At 40.1% G+C, this 20252-nt stretch overlaps 1 protein-coding gene across 2 annotated transcripts; it reads left to right on the top strand.

Annotated features, from left to right (window-relative positions):
• Nucleotides 1-11290: 11290 nt before the first annotated feature.
• PTGDS (prostaglandin D2 synthase) lies at nucleotides 11291-18339 on the top strand. 2 transcript variants are annotated; one of them, XM_074210640.1, is made up of 7 exons: nucleotides 11291-11461; nucleotides 14514-14653; nucleotides 16008-16084; nucleotides 16385-16498; nucleotides 16888-16989; nucleotides 17908-17947; nucleotides 18179-18339. In XM_074210640.1, the coding sequence occupies exons 1-6, from the start codon at nucleotides 11312-11314 to the stop codon at nucleotides 17928-17930; spliced, it is 606 nt and encodes a 201-aa protein (XP_074066741.1). In that variant the 5' UTR covers nucleotides 11291-11311; the 3' UTR covers nucleotides 17931-17947; nucleotides 18179-18339. The 2 variants fall into 2 exon arrangements, with proteins under 2 accessions (XP_074066741.1, XP_074066740.1); XM_074210639.1 differs by lacking the exon at nucleotides 11291-11461 and adding an exon at nucleotides 13329-13571.
• The last annotated feature ends 1913 nt before the right edge of the window (nucleotides 18340-20252 follow it).

Raw genomic sequence — 20252 nt, 5'->3', positions numbered from 1 at the left:
CTAGGTGGTGCAGTGGATAGAGCACCAGCCCTGGAGTCAGGAGTACCTGAGTTCAAATCTGACCTCAGACACTTAATAATTATCTAGCTGTGTAGCAAGCCACTTAACCCCATTTGCCTTACTAAAAAACCTTAAAAAAAATAAAGTTAGAAGGAATTTGAAAGGCCATCACTGAAAAACCATCATTTTGCAGATGAAGAAGCATGTGGACAACTCAAAGTCAGGTAAAAAGCAGGAAAACTGAGAATTAAAATTATCCTGATTCCAAGTTCAACAGTCTTCCCACTACCTCTGAGGGAGGCCCCTAGCTTTTAAGGGAGCCTGCCCCTCAAACTGCAGGATTTTCCTTCATCCAGGGGTGGTATCAGGAGTATGACTAATGAGACCACAATCTAGAGAGTTCAGGGAGTCTTTTGTTTCCTTCAAGACAAGTTAAAAGACTCTAATCCTGCTATGCAGAGGATAAATGAAAATTTGGGGGCTTAAAACCAAGATTCCCACGTAGAGATAGGACTCAATTGTTTATTGTTCACCACCAGGATCAATCAATCAGTTTCCTATCCTGTATCCTAGGGACATGCCAGAAAAGTATCATACTAACCTAGAAAATGATGTGTTCATCATGACCACCACCTTCTCACTCCTGTCCCACTAGGGTTTGGGATTAAAGGAAAAAAGAAGGGCTAGAATAGAACCTCAATTTTCTAGGGTTGGCCCTAGACTGGAATCTAGAAAGGAATGAGCTTCTCAGGCTTCTCCTCCCAGTCAATGGGGCCTTTGGAATTGAGGTTGTTATTGTTCTTCAGTTGTGCCCACCTCTTTGACTCCTTTTTGAGGTTTTCTTGACAAAGAGACTGGAGTGGTTTGCCTTTTCCTTCTCCAGTGCATTAAGGCAAATAAATTAAGGGACTTCCCCTGGGTCACACAGCTGGTGATTTGATTTCCTGACTGCAGACCCAGCCCTTTACCCACTGAGCCACCTACAACTACCCTCAATAATTGTGTGACAAGAGCAAATGGGCTTATGAGGGGATCAGAGGAATAGCTTCCAGTGCCAGAGCCAATACTCACTCTACCCATATACAGTTAGTTTTAGCTACATTGACTGAACTGCATTTTTACCCCTGAAACAGCAACTACAAACAGATCCAAGGTGGAATTTCTTTGCTTTGGCTTAAAAGCAGCACATTCCCTGGATTCTACATCTGAGCCTGCTGAGCCCAGCAGATCCCAAACCCATAAACAAATTGAGGGATTAGGGAGTCTTCCTGTCTCTGGTACTGCTGATGGGGGGCGGGTGGGTGGAGGGAATATCAGGTGACCATTGCCAGAACTGCCAGATTTAGTTTAGGGAAAAAAAAAAATCTAAATCCCTAAGTCCCTAAATCTGTAGGACTGGGCTTATGGGCTAAGCCTATAAGTAATAGATGGAAAATACCTCCTCCCTTCCCCCTACCCCTACCTCCTTTTATACCCTGGTGCCTGAGGATGGACCTAAAATTTGCCTAGGGTTATCTCATCCTTTGGAGCAGAGAGGTTTCAGTCCCAAAGCTGATTTCACATCCTGGAAAGACAATGAGTTGTTTTTGTTTTATGGTTTTTTTTTTTCTTCCCAAGCCCCACAACACTGACACCTTCGAATTGTTTGTGGATCCCAGAATCAGGTTTAGAGTTAGAAGTAACCTTAGAGATCATCCAGTCCAAGGGTTCTTAACCTGAGCAGGAGAAAACAAGCTTTTATTATGTAACTCTGGGCTGTGTCCTTACAAATTATATCACATTGATCCTAACAATCCTGGGAGGGAGGTGTTATTACCCCATTTTTCAGTTTGGGAAACTGAGACAAAGAGTTTAAGTGACATGGCCAGGGGCATATAGCTAATGTCTGAGGCTAGATTTGAACTAAAATTCTTTTTAGTTCCGGGGCAGTAGATAGAGCAGTAGGTCTTCAGTCAAGAAGACCTGAGTTCAAATCCAGTTTCAGATACTTATTAGCTATGTAACCTTGGACAAATTTACTATCATTATCTTTACATGTAGCTGGGGAAAAATAAAATATTATTTTTTAAAAATATGATTCTAAGAGGGGAATCCACTGACCTCAGCAGATTGCTAAAGCAGTTCATTACACAATACAGATTGAAAATTCCAAATCTCTCATTTGTAAGATAAGGAAACTCTAATAGGGTTACACAACTATTCACTGTCTGCCAGAGTATTTGAAACTATGTCTTTCCAACTCCATGTTCAGTGTTATATCCACTATACTACCAGTGAGGTCAAAAACTCAAAGCCTTCTTTCTACACATTGAGCAAGAATTTCTTTTTTTTCTTTTAATTTCTCATTGATATTTGAAAAAAATGAAAAAAGTTAATTTTTTAAATTCCTTCCTTTTAATTATTTTATTTCCAATTATATATTAAGATAGCTTCCAACATTCATTTTTGAAATATTTTCTTCTTCCCACTCTTCCCCTATTCCACCATAACAGAGCAAGAAATCTGATATAGGATATACATGATAATCATATTACACATATTAGTCATGCTATGAATGAAGAATCAGAACAAAAGGGGAAAACCATGAGAAAAATCAACCCAAAAAACAGAGAAGTGAGAAATAGTATGCTTAGATCTGCATTATAACTCCATAGTTCTTTCTCAGGATGTAGCTGGCATTTTCCATCCTAATTCTTTTTTTTTTTTTGCAAGGCAAAGAGGGTTAAGTGTCTTGCCCAAAGCCACACAGCTAGGTAATTATTAGGTGTCTGAGACCGGATTTGAACCCAGGTACCCCTGACTCCAGGGCCGGTGCTTTATCCACTACACCACCTAGCCTCCCCTTAATTATTTTTTAAAAAATAAATTTATATTTCCAATTATATATAAAGGTAACTTTCAACATTCATTTTTTAAAGTTTTCTCCCTTCCAATCTACTCTCACCCTACCCTAGGATAGCAAATAATATGAAATAGGTTATATATAACAGTCATGTTATACATATTTCCACATTAGTCACACTGTGAAAGAAGAATCAAAACCAAAGAGAAAGACCATGGGAAGGAAATTACAAAAAGCAAATTTTAAAAATAGAAAATAGGATGCTTTGATCTGCATTTAGATTCTATAGTTGTTCTCTATATGTGGGTGACATTTTCCATCCCAGATCTGTTTAAGTTTTTCTTTCATCACTATATGACTGAGAAGGATTACGTAAGGCTCTCATAGTTGATCATCATACAGTGCTGCTGTTACTATGCACAGTGTTCTGATTCTGCTCACTTTGCTCAGCATCAGTTCATGTAAATCTAAGTTTTTCTGAAATATGTCCACTCATCATTGCTTAAGGAACAATAACTTTCCATTACATTAACACACGACAACTTGTTCAGTCATTCTCCAATTGATGGACACACTCTCAATTTCCAATTCTTTGCCACCACAAAAAGAGTTGCTACAAATATTCTTATATATGTGAATCTTTTTCTCTTTTTGTGATTTCTTAGGATACAAATCTTGTAGTGTTATTGTTGATCTAAGGGTGTGCACAGTTTTATTATTTTTTGAGTACAATTCCAAATTATTTTCCAGAATGTTGGAACAGTTCACAAACTCCATCAGCCTTGCATTAGTGTCCCAGTTTTCCCATATCCTATCCAACATTTAACATTTCCCTTTTCTGTCAAAGTAGTCAATCTGATATAGTAATTCAGAGTTGCTTTAATTTGCATTTGTCTAATTAATAGGGACTTAGAGCATGTTTTCATATGACTATAGTTAGCTTTAATTCCTTCTTGTGAAAACTTCTGATTCATAACCTTTAACCATTTATCAAATGGGTGAATCACTTGTATTCTGATAAATTTTTAAATTGCTTTTTGCTTTTTCCTTTTCATGGTCTTTCTCTTTTGATTCTTCTTTCACAGTGTGACTAATATAGAAATATGTATAATGTGACTGTTATATATAACCTATATCATATTATTTGCTATCCTAGGGTAGGGTGAGAGAAGGTTGGAAGGGAGAAAACTTTAAAAAATGAATGTTGAAAGTTATCTGTATATATTTTAGAAATGAGACCTTTATCAATAATGTTCATAATGTTCTGTCTCTTGTTTGATCATAAATTCTTATCTCCATGCATCTGTCATGTAATAATTCTTTGCTCTTCTAATTGACCTATGGTATCATTCTTCTAAATCATGTACCCATTTTGGCCTTATCTTGATAAGTGTGGTTCTATGCTTAGTTTTTGCCATACTATTTTTCAGTTTTCCTAGCAGTTTCTACCAAATTGTGAGTTATTACCTCAGAAGTTCAAGTTTGGGGGTTTATCAAATAATAGATTCTTACAGTTATTTACTTCTGTGTTATATGGACCTAACCTATTTTTCTGATCCATCCCTCTATTCCTTAACCAGTATTAAATAGCTTTGATAACTGCTGATTTGTAGTATAGTTTGAGATCTGGTATGGCTATGTTACCTTCCTTTGCATTTTTTTTATTAATTCCCTTGACATTCTTGACCTTTTCTCTTCTAGGTGAATTTTATTACTATTTTTCTAGTTCTATAAAATAATTTTGATAAAACATGAGACTGGTGACTCAATGGATAGAGCACTGGGTCTAGAGTCAGGAAGACTTATATTCAAATCCAGTCTCAGATACTTCTTAGCTATGTGACCCTGAGGAAGTCACTTAACTTTTGATTGCCTATCAAAAGGATCCATGTAAGAAGGAAGCGGCAAAACTCTTCCAGAAACTTTGCCAAAAAACCCCCGTGGGCAGCTGGTCCATCAGGACATGAGGAGTCGAACATAACTGATAGACTAAACAGCAACATATCACACATATCTTACTTGGTAAGTTAGCAATGGAACACCAATAAGGAGAGCTGTGTCAGTGAATGCTGGAAAGATGAAACTGGACCTTTGGTCAAACCAAAATCAGCAAATCCTTAATAAGCAGCTCTAAGGTCCTTTCAAATAAAAATTCTCTGATTTGAGCCTATGAACCGGAATCTATTGCACTAAAAAGCTCTGGACCCTCTCATCTCTTCAGAACTGTAATTACAGAGTTCAAAGGACAAACATCATCATCATCAATTAGCAATCTTCACAGCAAGCTATCTGTACACCAAAGAACACCAATCTGATGATTAGGTTTGACCTTCTTACCTTCTTCCTACTTCAAATACTCCTTCAGATACCTATTTTAGCCATGTGACCTTGGGCAAGTCACTTGACTCCTTTGCACCTTAGTCTTCTCATCTGTAAAGTGGGGAATATTAAAAGAACCTCTCTCACAGGGTAGTCTTGAACTGGAGATGGTCCTGGATGTGAAGCAATCAGGGTCAAGTGTCACACTGTTAATAAGTTGCAAGTTTTTGAGACCAGATTTGAATACAGGTCCTCCTGGTTCTAGGGCTGATACACTACAAAACACCAAGAAAAGCAGCAAGAAAAGCCCTCAAAGCAAATTTTCATAAAAATTGACAGAATATGGAGCTCACTGAAACACCACCCTTTGAGGGGAGGCTAGGTGGCATAGTAGATAAAGCACCGGCCCTGGAGTCAGGAGTACCTGGGTTCAAATCTGGACTCAAACACTTAATAATTACCTAGCTGTGTGGCCTTGGGCAAGCCACTTAACCCCATTTGCCTTGCAAAAACCTAAAAAAAAAAGAAAGAAAGAAACACCACCCTTGGGGGGGGCATCAAAGACCCCTGGAGACCTCTCTTTGCCTGTCTGTATCAGGTAATGGAAAGAGAGTAAGATCATAGTAGGCCCTGATTAGGAAGGAGCTAGAGGAGAAGAGAATGAGAGAGGCAAATCATCTTGTTGTTTCCTACATTAACTAATTATTCTTGCCAAGCTCAGTTGTTTCTTCTTTGTTTAAGGAATTCAAGTGCTATTATCACCCCCTAAGATTCCGAGTTCTGAGCCAAGCCCTAAGTATATAACCTTAGTTATATCTCTGTATCTTTGGATGAAGAATAGGAATCTTATGCCTCTCTTTCCTAATGACTGGTCTTCTTGATGAGAGACCCTTATATATCTCCTAGACATACAGGTACTTAGGTAATACAGTTTTGCCTTCAGGCAAAAGCTACCTTGAAGGAAAATGTTCTATCTTTTGTTGATGACAATTTCCCACCCTGTTACAAAGTCAGGAACTGTGACAAGACTTATGTTGTGTGAGTTCATAGGATTTAGCTTGTTGATATAATGTTCTATGATGCTTAAAAGTTGTCTGCTAACAATATGGAAAACATTCTTTATTGAATTCCTAGAGTGGGCAGCAGCCTAAATCCCAGGCCCCTTTGGTCTTTGTACCAGAGGCTGATTTAGGACCATTTGGGCTCATCCCTGGCAGGGTGGCAGTCTCGTCATGCTTCACCATTCTGCTGTTCCCCAGACTCCCACCTTAAGCTGCTTTGGTCTGATAACTTGGTAATAAACTGAACTCAGTGGACCTCATGTCTTAAGGGATTCATTAACTTTAAAAGGAAGGAAAGGAAGCAAAAAGTTCAGATTGTCTTTGGATGTCTTAACTGACCCCTAAAGGTCTCACTGTGCTGAAGCCATGACCATAACCCTGATGTACTCAGGACTGAGTGGGAGTGAGTCTATTCTCTGTGCCCTCAGGGAAAAGCTGCAACACTTCAAATTGCTTCATCTGTCCTAGCAGAGAGAGAAAGAGAGCTGATGGTTTTGGTGCTAGACTGGACCACCTAGTTAGGGAGGAATATAGAAAACAACATCTGGGATTAGGACCACAGAATTTTTCTTCAACATCTCTAGATAGGGCTGATCTTAGACCATAAATAGTATGTTTTGGTCTCACCCTTACTCATGCTTCATTTTGAAGCAAAAGGAGTAATGGATTTGAGGTAGAAAAGCCTAGTTTCAAACTGTGATTCTGCCATTACTACCTGTGTGACCTTAGGCAAGTCAGTTCTCATTCAAGTTGAATCTACGTTTCCAAAACTCCTACCTATGAAAGCAAGTCTTAATAGGAGGGGTTAAAAATATCAAATTGACAATTGGGTCAAATGGATTTGGGGGGAAGCTTCCCAGAAGTGGATTTAAAGTATCCTGAGGTCTGTGTTCCCTCCCCTTCAAAGTGATACCCCAATGTATCTCCCCCACAACTGAATTTGTCTTTAAAAATTGGGTTGATGGGGTGACTAGGTGGCACAGTGTATAGAGTACTGGCCCTGGAGTCAGGAGTATCTGAGTTCAAATCCGGCCTCAGACACTTAAAAATTACCTAGCTGTGTGACCTTGGGCAAGCCACGTAACCCCATTGCCTTGCAAAAAAAAAAACCTAAAAAAAAATTGGGTTGAGACAACATGACAAATATGGAAATATATTTAACATGATTACTTGTCTTGGTGAGGTGGAATGGGGAGGGAGGGAAAAATTTTACCGAAAATGAATATTGAAAACTATTTACATGTAATTAGCGGAAAAAATGAAATATGATTAAGAAAAAAAATTTTTTTAATTGGATTGAGAGTTTTCTGCTCTGGCTTCTCTCTTAGGAACTGGTATTACCTTAGGAACCGGATAGTAACCCTACCCTGAAAACTCAGTAACTTTCCCCACCTTCTGCATGAGGAAAGAATACAAAACTGGGAGAAAGGACTAACCTGATGGAAGACAAAAAGCAAAATGACATAACAATTTAGAATCAATAAATTAACAAGCAAATTATTAATCACCTACTACCTACCAGGACCTAATAATAACATCTAGCAATTACTTAACACATTAAGATTTATAAAGCACTTTACCTTTATTAACTCATTTGATCTCCAAGATACCTGTGAGAGAGTTACTTTTAATATTCCCATTTTGCAGATGAGGAGATTAAGATGGAAAGAAGTTACACAGCTAATAGGTATCTGAGGGAGTATTTGAATCCATATCTTCCTGATTTCTCATCTAATAGTCTATCTGCTCCATTACCATCAGCTGCCTCTAGGAGAGAGACTCTGCCTTAAACAAATTTATATTATATCAATGATGAATCAAGTTTAATATATTTGAAATGTAATAGAGATAAACTCAAAATCTCACACTTGCAACTGAAAAAATCAGCCTCTTAAGTATAAGATGGGGTAGATGGGGCTAGATAGCAGTTCATATCAAACAGGTCTGAAGTTTTAGTGCACTCAACAAGCTACATTAAGGTCAGCAATACAACAGGATTGACAGTAAATCCATTCCTCAGTTTAATTAAGGCAAGTAGAGGGTTCAGAACATGTGAATTATTTTTATTTGGCAGTCCATAAGGGATAACCAAAAAGGAGAATTGTTCAAATTCCCCTATTCATATTATTCTCTACATGTAGCAGCATTTAGTCTAAATTAAGCCAATTTTGTAAACTAAGGGAGGTAGGTGGCACAATGGATAGAGCACTGAGCTTACAATCAGGAAGACTCAATCTCATGAGTTCAATCTGTCCTAACACTCACCAACTATGTGAACACAGACAAGTCATTTAACACTATTTACCTCAGTTTACTCATCTGTAAAATGAATTGGAGAAGGAAATGACAAACCACTTCAGGATCTTTGCCAAGAAACCTCCAAATGGGATCATAAGGATCTGAAATGACTGAACATGGTCTAATATAAGCTAGTCACTCCATCAGAGAGCAAAGGAACCTATTTATCCTAATGAGACTAATTTACAAGCAACAAAATGCCTTAGGAGGCCTGGAGACAATGGTCCTGTGGTTTGTTAAGTTGGGTTTCAACTTGTTTTTGGATATTTAGATGTTATGTGGTAGCAGAGCCAACATTTTCTTGTTATAGAGAAAAGGTCCCATGTCTGACGTGCAATAACGATGTCTCAGTTTTCCAGTTCTATGCCCTTTTTCCTCTCTATAACTCTCTCTCTCTCTTGATGATCTCATCAGCTCCTATGGATTCAGTGATCTTTCTCTGCAAATGACTCCCAGAACTAGATATCCTGACCTTATTTATCTCCCTTCTGAGCTGTTGTCCCCTTTGATCAATTGCCTGTTGGACATTTCTACCTGGTATTCTATAAGCCTTTCAAATTCAACATGTCCAAAACAGAACTTATTACCTTCTCCCCAAAACCTATTCTTCCATATATAACATATACTTCCATACTAGTACCTCTCAAAAAAATTACTTTGTATTCATTTTGTATATATAAATGCTATCTCTCATGATGGAATCTAAGTTTCTTAAGGGACTAGTTCTTCTTTTTACCTTCGTAAAACCAATGTCTGGGCAACTAAGTGATTCAATGGATAGAGTTCAGAGCCTGGAGTCAGAAAGATTCATCATCCTGATTTCAAATCCTGCCTCAGATACTTACTAGCTGTGTGACCCTGTGCAAGTCACTTAACTCTGCCTCAATTTTCTCATATGTAAAATGAACTGGAAAAGTAAATGGAAAACTATTCCAGTATCTTTGCCTAGAAAACCTTAAATGTGTTTACAAAAAGTCAGACAGGATTGAACAATAACCAACCAGTCCCTAGCATATAGACTGGTAAATAAATGGCATTTTCAAATGCTTATTGAAATTAAAATTGAATGCTAAGAAATTATTTTGTCCGAACTTAACCCCCCAAAAAGAGAAATGCACCTCCAATTCCTTCTTTGCAGAAGCAAAAAACTGGATATATAATATTGTGTATTGTGTCAGATATTTTCTATATGTGCAGTTTTGTCAAAGTAGGGTTTTTTCACATTTAAACATTTCCACATTTTTTTCATATTTAAATATTTTCACATTTAAACATTTAAACATTACAAATTTCCCATTTTTCACATTTGTTATTCTCTCTTTTTTTTTAGGGTTTTTTAAATAAGGCAAACGGGGTTAAGTGGCTTGCCCAAGGCCACACAGCTAGGTAATTATTAAGTGTATGAGTCCAGATTTGAACCCAGGTACTCCTGACTCCAGGGCCAGTGCTTTATCCACTGTGCCACCTTGCTGCCCCTAGAATATTCATTTTTGAGAAATATTCTTCACACCTCTATTTCTGAGGAATGATGATGAAGTATATTACCCACCAAGCTGATCAAAATACCAGGGTCTCGGGCTTATAGTGATATATCTTTTCAGACATGTCCAATGTATGGATTTATTTTACTCGTATATATTTGTTATAAGGGAAGGTATTGGTTTTTGTTGTTTTTTTTAATTTCAGGAGGAGAAGGAAAAGGGAGGAGGAGGAGGAGGAGAAAACAAAGAAGTTATTGGAGTATTTTTTAAAATAACAAAAGAGAACAAGAGCTTCAGAAATAATCAAGGGAATTTTGAAATGAACATATAGAATATATTCAATTATTTTAAAAATAAAAGCTATGTGCAATATATTTATGTCTGTGGGTATATATATATATGTATATGTAATATGATCATGTTTGGTAATATCTGTCAAATATAATCAAAATCAAGCATAACAAAAAAAGCTTTTAAAAAAGAAATATGCTATCTATACAGAAACTAAAATGCTACAAGAATTTACTCTATTTGGGCCAAGGTGAACATTATCTAGGTAACTGATTTTTGAAAATAAGAAAATGTCTTCTCAGTCATTTTCAAATTGTAAATCAAACTAGCACAAGGCTAAAATTGCATAAGTTAATCAGAAAAAGAAACAAGAAGCTGTAGTTCAACCATCTTAAGGGAGCTTTCATTATCTCTAAAGAATTAGATCAGGCCAAACAAAATGACCTTGAGACATAAAAGATAATGGGGTCTTTTCTCTAGAAGTTTACAGCTTCTCCTAGATACTTTGAAAAGTAGCAATATTACAGAAGCTAGAGTTTGAAGTTTGATTGGGGTGGTGGTGGCAGTACTGGTAGCTAATTGTGTGTGTGTGTGTGTGTGTGTGTGTGTGTGTGTGTGTGTGTGTGTGTGTGTGTGTGTGTGTGTGTGTGTGTGTGTGTGTGTGTAATGGACAGTATATCAGAGAGTCAAAAAGATTTGGGTTCAAATACAACTTCCTATAGTTTTCTTAGCTGAGTGACTCACACAAAAGTCCCTTAAACTAGGAGCTAAGTTTGAGTGACTTTGAAAGTCCCTTCCTTCTCTCTCAGGGAACTTCCTGTGGCAGAAAATATCCAATAATACAACTTACAGTCTTAGGTACCTTTGAGGCACCAAGAGGATCACCAAAGTTAATGTATGTCAGAATGAATCCAGGGTTGGCTAGGTGGTGTAGTAGATAAAGCACCAGTCCTGGAGTCAGGAGTACCTGGGTTCAAATCCGGTCTCAGACACTCCTCAGTCCTCAGCCTCTTAGCAAAATGATGGCTATGGGCCTCCTGTGGATGGGGCTAGCCTTGTTCCAGACCCTGCAGACCCAGGCCCAGACTGGGGCCCAGACTGGGGCCCAGACCGAGGCCCAAGACTCCCACCAGGAGATTCCAGTTCAGCCAGGCTTCATAGAGGACAGGGTAAGTGGAAAAGGGTTCCCTGTTGCTCCAGCCCAGATGGCACTTGGGCAAGCTACTTAACCCTGTTTGCCTTGCAAAAACCAAAAAAAAGAAAAAAAAGAATGAATCCAGATGGTCCCAACCCATCAACTCACAGTTCTACTTACTAGCTATTAACCTGTTGAGATTTTGCAATTACAGAAAGCACAATTAGCAGGGAGATATTTAAATTCGTTATTAAAAAGGATAGAGCAACTGCAAACTTAGTCATCATCAAGGGAACAGGCAAACATTTACTAAACCCTACTAAGTATCAGACCTGAGCTAAGGATAAAAATGTATAAGTGAAATGGTCCCTTCCTTCTAGGGGCTTTCATTCTATTGGAAAAGGAATTCATTATAGTGATGGTCACAGTTGAGTTGGACCCAACATAACTTAAGAATTAATAATGCAACTCTGCTCTGGGTAGACTATGTCTAATATATGGCATGGGCTTCTGAGTGTCACATTTCAAGGAGGTCCAAGATCTAGGAATTAGTGACTAGGATGGAGAAGAAACTGGAGAGCTTTCCATTTGAGAATAGATTGAAAGAAACAGGAATGTTTAGTATGAAGAAGACTTAGAGGTGATGTGATAACCAAATGGGGAAGCACTAATCTGATTTAATTATGCCTCCCAGACCAATGAGTGGGCATTGCAGTATTTGACTCAAGGGAAAACTTCCCAATAGTTGCCCAAAGGTAGACTCAGTTGCCATAGAAAGTAGTGGGTCTTTAAGTACATCAGAGGCAGTGGCTGGTGGCAAAATGGATAGAGCTTTCTACCTAGAATTAGGAAGACCTGAGTCCTCAAATCCAGCTTCACACACCTATTAATTGTGTGACCCTGAGCAAATCACTTTATCTCTGCCTCAGTTTCCTTATCTGTAAAATGGGGGTAATAGTATCACTTATCTCCCAGGTTACAATGAAAATAAAAGGAGATAATATTTGTAAAATGCTTTATAAACCTTATAAACGAGGGGCGGCTAGGTGGCGTAGTGGATAAAGCACCGGCCTTGGAGTCAGGAGTACCTGGGTTCAAATCTGGTCTCAGACACTTAATAATTACCTAGCTGTGTGGCCTTGGGCAAGCCACTTAACCCCCATTCGCCTTGCAAAAACCTAAAAAAAAACAAAACAAATAAACCTTATAAACACTAGTTGGTACTACTGCTGTTGTTATTCAATCAAAGGCTGGATGACAATTTGTTGGAGATTTTGTATAGGGAATTCCTGGTCAGGAATCAGCTTGGATTCCTATTTGTCCCTTCTGGCTCTGAGGTCATGTGTCTTGGAGTCTATTTAGGCTGCATGAGTCAAAAATATTCTGGAGGGACCTGAGAGAAAGTACTACCCTTTTTACCCTCTAGGTAGTCTGTCTCTCAGAAAGTCAAGGGAGTTCAATAGTGGTAGGAAAGATATTAGATATTGTCCAGTCAAACTTCTTCATTTTACAGAGAAGGAAACTGAGTTACAGAGAAGTAGTGATTTTCATCAAATTCCTATAGGTCACAAAGAGCAGAACTGGAATTCATACCCAGATTCTCTGCCTACATATCCAGCACTCTTTCCACCACAAATCTCCCCTTGCTTCTCCATGGCATCTATTCCCCTCCCCCTCCTTGGTCCCCTCTGGCCTGGACAAGTGGCTTGCTGCTGATTTTCTCTTGTTCGTGTCCCTTACATAACTGGACTCTGCAGCTGGGCAGCAGGGGGAGGGGAGGATGGTGTGGGACTGAGAGACCGCCCTCTCCTCCCCCTCACTGATACCATAAACCCAAGCTGTGTTGTTTTTGGTTGGGTGGATGCCAATCCAGGCCCATAAATAGGGGTCTTCCCAGCAGCTCTCTTCACTTGCCTTCTGGTTCTCTCTCGTTCATCCAACCCAACCCATAGTGCCTGGACCAGGAGCTCCTCAGTCCTCAGCCTCTTAGCAAAATGATGGCTATGGGCCTCCTGTGGATGGGGCTAGCCTTGCTCCAGACCCTGCAGACCCAGGCCCAGACTGGGGCCCAGACTGGGGCCCAGACCGAGGCCCAAGACTCCCACCAGGAGATTCCAGTTCAGCCAGGCTTCATAGAGGACAGGGTAAGTGGAAAAAGGTTCCCTGTTGCTCCATCCCAGATGGCACTGAAGCTGGGGGGACCTTGCCCAGATTCTCTTCCCTTGATGTTTTTGCCAGTTGGGGTGTTATTGCTGGGAGATAATAAATTAGAAGATAGATCAATGGGGAGATGTAAAGTGTGGAACATTCACCAAGGTAGTCTGGCCCCCAGTTATGCCCTACACATCTGTCCAGCTCTAAAATTTCAGACTGCTGAAAAGTTCATAGACTGACCCTGTTGCTAGAGGTGTGTCCCAGTATAATGGTATGAACAGAGGGGGGAGTCTTGTCCTGGTAACAAAATGTGAGGTGGGAAGGCAAGGGAGATAGTCCTATGGATAAAGGTCTCTCACATGTATGCACATAGCTATAAGTTATGGTCGGATCCTTTCTCCCACTTAGATTTGCAGAGATTGACTGGGATAGCAACTAGAACTACTGAAGAAGAGGAAGGGGGAATAGAAAGACTTCCATTCTTGCTTCAATAATCAGCCTAAGACTCCGAACAGTCCCCTCATGCCCTCTGCTGGTTTCATGGGACAGTGCTGGTTGTTCTAGTCTGCTATCAGTGAATTGTAAATAATATTATCTGTTCACTGAAGAGGAATGGCGATTGGGATGGGGGGGGGGGGGGATCTCCTTACAGTGAACCAAAGGGACAGAGAGATAATCACCAGTCCTAACTTCTGAGAACTAGACTGGTGAAGGAGAACTGACACCACCCTCAATCCCTCAGAGTTCTCAGGGGCCGATGGAATACTGACTCCTTCTAGCATTAGTGCTGTCTCATTAGAGTAACCATTTCACAGACAGTTCACCCTGAAGGATAAAAGTTCAGATGCCTTGGGGAATGATAAGGAATGAATGAAAGTGAGTGAAGGATCCCCAAGACTTGACCTGCTACAAAAGAACTACTTGCTCTACAGTTTGTAGGAACGTGGTACAGTGTGGGACTAGCCTCTACCTTCCCCTGGTTCCTGAAAAAGAAAGCAGAGATGTTGATGTGCAAGACGGTCCTGACTCCAGAAGCTGATGGAACAGTCAACCTCACTGCCACTTTTGTCAGGTGAGACCAGGAACCTGGGCAATGATTGGGACCTGGGCTGCCAGCTGGGGCCTACTAAAGGAGTGGATTTCAAGGATTTACCAAATTAAATAGAATGGGGAGGTCTTGCCTTCTACCCATCATTCATTCCCAATCAGAACAGGGATAGAGTGGGGAATGATGGGTGAGAAGGGGAAGAGGGAAAAGGTAGTGGCAGGGTTATAATAGTTTTATTAAACAATATTTATTGGAATGGGGGGATGTAGACACATCTACAAACTCTACAAACCTCCATTACAATGTACATTGACCAGAAACAGTTAAAACCACCCTAGTAGTGGAATAAGAAATGGACCTGTAATTTATTTGTTAAAGGGAAACTGGAAGTGATGAAATTCCCTCTCCCAATATGGGTCGATATCTTCTCTGCATTTTCTAGTCTTTGTAGCCCAGAGTACAACAAGGTTATATGATTTGCCCAGCATCAGTATGTTTTGGAGGCAGGGCTTCAACCCAAGTTTTGTTGACTTTCAGGCCAACACTGATCCACCTCATGTCACTGAAAATGAACCTTGCATGTCACCAGCCACTTTTATAGCTTTTGAATTTGTTCATAGAAAATGTGTTTTAATCTTCATTAAATGGAAGGAACCTACATTGTTCATTGTACTTGACTGAGGTTGTGTTTATCTTAGTAGGATCTTTATTTACATAATTGTCCATATGTATATTGTTTTTTTCTCTCTGCTTTCTTCATTCTACATCTCTTCACAGGAGGTTTTATTAAGCAATTTTTAATCAGAACAGGTAACTTGACCCAGGTAAAGAGAAGGTCAAGGTCTGGCTATTAAAGCCTCAGTGGGGCAGGGAGCATGGTCAGGTAGGACAATATGAACTCCTAATATTTAACCCTATCCTTCACCATAACCCTAATCTTAGCCTCTATTATTAACCTTATCTCAACTCATTATAGTCAAATTTTAGTTATCCATAAACATTATACATTTCCACAGCCAATCCACAAGCAGCTAGGTAGAACAGGAGATTCAACAATGGATCTGAAATCAGAAAGACGAGTTTAAATCCTGCCTCAGACCTATGTAACCCTGGGCAAGTCATTTAATTTGCTTAGCCTCAGTTTCCTCATCCATAAAATGAAAGATTGGTCTCTGAGGTACCCTCTGATTTCTAATTAAATGATCCTCTAATTTTATCCCAACCTGAAAGTTCAGCAAAGCTCCCACTCTATACTGCCTCTAAACATTAGACCCTCCTTGTGTTTGACATTGGGCTGGGGCTGGTGCTGGGACTGGGACTGGGACTGGGTTGGGAATGACTTCCCATCTGATTCTGTGTCTGGGCTCTGTATCTACAGCAACAATCAGTGTGAGACTCGAACCTCACTCCTGAGGAAGACGGAGCAGCCAGGACATTATGTTTACAAAAGCATCAGTAAGTGCTCTTCCTTCTTTTCCCTTCAATTCCTTCATTTTTCCTCTTGGGACATAGGGACTTACCTGTCTAAGGAGAGTTCAGGGGATCCAGACTCACAACTTCCCAGGGAGAGGGAGGAAAAACATCACAAAAGGGAATCTATGGCAAAAGAGGACATTGGCTGGCACTGGGTGAATGAATCCACTTTTCTCTACTTGCCTCTAATCAGGATCCCAAGATGGGAAGCAGGTTTAAAGAGCTCCAAGGGGAGGAGGTCTGGGAACACCCCAAAATGCTCCCTTCCTTATGTTTTCTCAGAGTGGGGGAGTGAACATAACATCTTTGTGGTGGAAACCAACTATGAAGAATATACTCTGCTGTATACCACTAAAACCAAAGGCAACAGTAACTTCAACATGGCAACTCTCTACAGTATGTACCCGGGATAGACCAATCTAGTTCAAAGGGGAACCCATCTAGTGCCTCCCTGCCAATTGGAATAGGGTCCCCAAATTCTCCCCCCACACACACACTTTTCTGGATTTGTTGCAAATTCTAGTTAATTCTTAAGTTTTCCTGGATCCAGACCATTTAACCTTTCTCCCTGAAGAGGAAAATAAGATTTCAAAAGAGGTATGTAACATGGAAGCTAGACAGCAGGGACAACATCCTAAATTCTGATTCCCTGGGAACCACAATCACTGGAGCCTTCCCAGATTGGGTTCAAGAGCAATCCTTCCTGGAGAGAGGAAACTTATCTAGATGACCTCTCTTCCTACTAAATCTGTGCTTCTTTTGTGTGTTCCCCCCTTCTACTATAGGCAGAACCAAGGATATAAGACCTGAACTGAAGGAGAGGTTCATTAGATTTGCCGAGAACCATGGCTTCACAGAAGACAACATTGTCATCCTGCCCAAAACTGGTGAGGGTAAAGTTTGAGGGGAATGGGGATTAGGGCCAGATAAGGGGTAGATAAATAGCCTGAGCCAAACACCTTAATTGAGGAAGAAAGATCCTAGGATAGATTTGGTTCATTGTACAGGAGAAGCTAGGGGTTAGACCTCTTCAAATACCAGCCTCTTCTCTGCTTCCTACCTCCTTCCCTCTGTTCTTTGCCCTGGATCTTAGAACTTCTTTGAGCTAGCCCCATAGCATCAGAAGGTGTTTTCTCCCCAGGGATAGAACAACCAATAAAGTGGATTGGGTTAATTCTCCCCACTCTCTCACAAAGCTGTATTTGTGGGGAATAATGTGGGACAGCACCCTAAACTCAGGATTTTTACCTTACTGAGCCTCAGAAAACAATTATGTAGGTGAGGAAGAAATGACAGGACTAGGCCTTCTGGAGACTCTGGTCTGAGGGGAAAAACTAGGAATTCTCACCTAATATCCCAAATCTCACTTAAAATCCCAAATCCCAAATATTACCAAAATCCCAAGGAATTCTAGGAGCTCTACTCTCAGTTGACTGCAGGCCAGAGGAGATGATAAATACATCCTATGAGAGAAAGGCCAACTAATTGTTATCATTCTTCCTGCCTATGAAAGCAGAGGAAAAGGGAAATCAGAACTCTCATTTCCATTGAGAAGATCATAAAAGAAATGGCACGCATATTACATCAGGGATGATTGAGATTAGAATGACAAGAACCCAAAAAAACACTATCAGATCCTAGGATGAAAAGCTATGAGGCTTAAAAGGAAGACATAGTCTCCTGGGTACAGGACAGTTGAGCATGAAAGAAAGGGAATGGTCTATATAAGAGATAGGATGATTGGGATTCTTTATAACCTCCTGTATATAGATTTGAAGATAACCAAAACTTTTTCTCTCTTGCAGATCAGTGTATCGATGAAAACTAAGTGAATAACCCTGAAGGGTATGACCTCTGATCCTTTATCCATAACAGTAGTGGGGGTACAAAAGTACTTTTGTCACAAGAACCAAGTGAGTTAGACAGTGACCTTTACTATCAATCTCATTTGACACGGAGAAATTTAAGTGAGCTGCCTCAGACCTTGCAATTAGTTTGAGATTTCTACATAGGAAGTTTGAAGTTTGAGGCTTATTACATTTACATCATGGTTTTTTTTTTTCCCCTTCCACTCAGGTCCTGCATATGCCTTGATGACCCTCTTGGACCTCAGGCTCTTCTCTGGAAAGGCTCAGCTCCATGACCCCCTGACAGGCAGGATCCTTTTGCCTAGTGCCACCTCTAGCTTTGTGCTTCTATACTGTTCCCATTAAATAAATAAATAAGTGGAATACCTAGTCCTGACTCTTGTTTTGTTTTCCCAATAGCAATTTTCTTCCTTCTATTCATTTACACCATTGTGTGGGGGCAATTAGGTGGTACAGTGGATAGAGCACTGGCCTTGGAGTCAGGAGGAATCCAGTCTCAGACACTTGACTCTTACTTGCTGTGTGACATTGGGCAAGTCACTTAACCCTGATTATCTGGCATCCAGGGCCTTCTCAAGTCTTCCTGATTCATATCTGGCCACTGAATCCAAATGGCTCCAGAAGAAAAGGTGAGGCTGATGATTTAGCACAGAATCCCTTCACTCAAATCCAATTCATTTGTCTTGTCATGATGTCTTGGACCTCTTGGAAAATGAAGGACAAAAGCCATCACCATAGTGTAATCCTTGAGGCTTTCAAGCTCACTTATAGGACTTTGAGAAAGTCACTTTTTTTTCTGGGTCTCAGTTTCTTCATTTATCAAATGAATAAATTGAAATATATTCATGACATCACTGTCCTTCTAGGACTTAGCTCTGACATCATGCATCCAATGATTCTCTTATATTCTTTTGTTGTTGTTTTTGGCAAGACAAGGGGGTTAAGTGACTTGCCCAAGGTCAAATAGCTAGGTAATTATTAAGTGTCTGAGGTCACATTTGAACCCAGGTCCCCCTGACTCCAGGGTAGGGGTTTCTCTAGCATTCTAATATCCCACAATGTATCCAATGCCTCTCCAACAAGACAAACCAAACTTGAATGCCACCATAGTTGGATGCCCTGAGCTGAAAGTGGGGATTGGTGCCATCCAGTGTGATGGCACAGTAGATAGAACATCAGACCTGAGTTCAAATCCACCCTTAGATACTTGATTCTTAGTAGCTTTGTGATCTTAGGCAAATCATTTAACCCTGCTTGCCTCAAATCCATTGCCATTTCCAATGTTTCTGATTCATTTCTGGCCACTGAACCCATTACAACTTCAGAGAAGAAAGCAATTTTGCACAACATCCCCTCATTCAGATTCAATTTATGTGCATGCCATATCATCAACTCCTTGATGTGGTGGTCTTCTTCTAGAGCAAAGGACAAACAACAAGAGAAGTGGCCCCCTTAGGTAGGGAACAGGGCTTCACAGTCCTAAAGGACCCTTAAGTATCAATTGATCTCCTTAAGTGGGGGAGGGGGGAGGGGAAGAGATTACAGAAGGGTTGAAATCTATACTTAACTCCTTTGATTGCGGCTTACCATTCCCAGTGGAGTCCCAAAATGCTGTCACCTATGAAGGCAAATGTTGTCACCTATGAAGGAAAAGGTACAGCTTTGGACTTAATCCTATTAAGTGTTAAGTGGGAATTAAAGAAATTAGATGGCTCAGAGATAAGGGTTTATCTCAAACCAGATTTAGATAAAGGAGAAGATTAGTTTGGAGGAGGAAGAAACCTTTCCACTGTTTACTCCTGTCCCTCCTACCCCTAATTGGGCAAAGAGAAACAGGTTGTGAAGCCAAAAACTCTCTGTAGACCTTGCCTCAGACTGACTAAGTTGCAAGCTGACCCCCCCTAACCCAAGCCATCAGCTACCCTAGAAGCCTAGTCACAGATTGAACCCCTAATTTAAAAGAAAATTGCCCACCCATTAATTATTTCTGTTATGGTCTTCCTATCCATTCTTAGCCATCAGATTTCTGTCCTGACCAAACTTATTAAAACTTATCTTACAAGTCACCATGGCTTCCTATTTACCAAATCCTGTCAGTTCTTGACTTTTCTGAAATAGCTAACACTATCGGCCAACAACTCCTTGAAATTCTTTTTTTCTTGTCTTCCTTGATGCTACACACTCTTTGTCAGAGACATAACTAGGGCTAGGTGATATGAATTTTGCTTCAGTACATTGACATTTATAAGGCAATAACAAGACTTTCAGTAGAAGAAAGATGA

This window comes from Macrotis lagotis, chromosome 1 (genome assembly GCF_037893015.1).
Source record: "Macrotis lagotis isolate mMagLag1 chromosome 1, bilby.v1.9.chrom.fasta, whole genome shotgun sequence".
Classification (NCBI taxonomy): Eukaryota; Metazoa; Chordata; class Mammalia; order Peramelemorphia; family Peramelidae; genus Macrotis; species Macrotis lagotis.
Note: the sequence above shows the minus strand (reverse complement) of the source record. Positions and strands in the feature narration are given on the sequence as shown.

What these genes read in the sequence shown, in the direction of transcription:
- PTGDS (XM_074210640.1), top strand. Translation starts at nt 11,312, where the DNA reads ATGATGGCTATGGGCCTCCTGTGGATGGGGCTAGCCTTGTTCCAGACC. An exon ending in CTCACTGCCACTTTTGTCAG is followed by an intron (nt 14,654 to 16,007) that starts GTGAGACCAGGA and finishes CTGTATCTACAG; the next exon opens with CAACAATCAGTGTGAGACTC. An exon ending in CAACATGGCAACTCTCTACA is followed by an intron (nt 16,499 to 16,887) that starts GTATGTACCCGG and finishes CTTCTACTATAG; the next exon opens with GCAGAACCAAGGATATAAGA.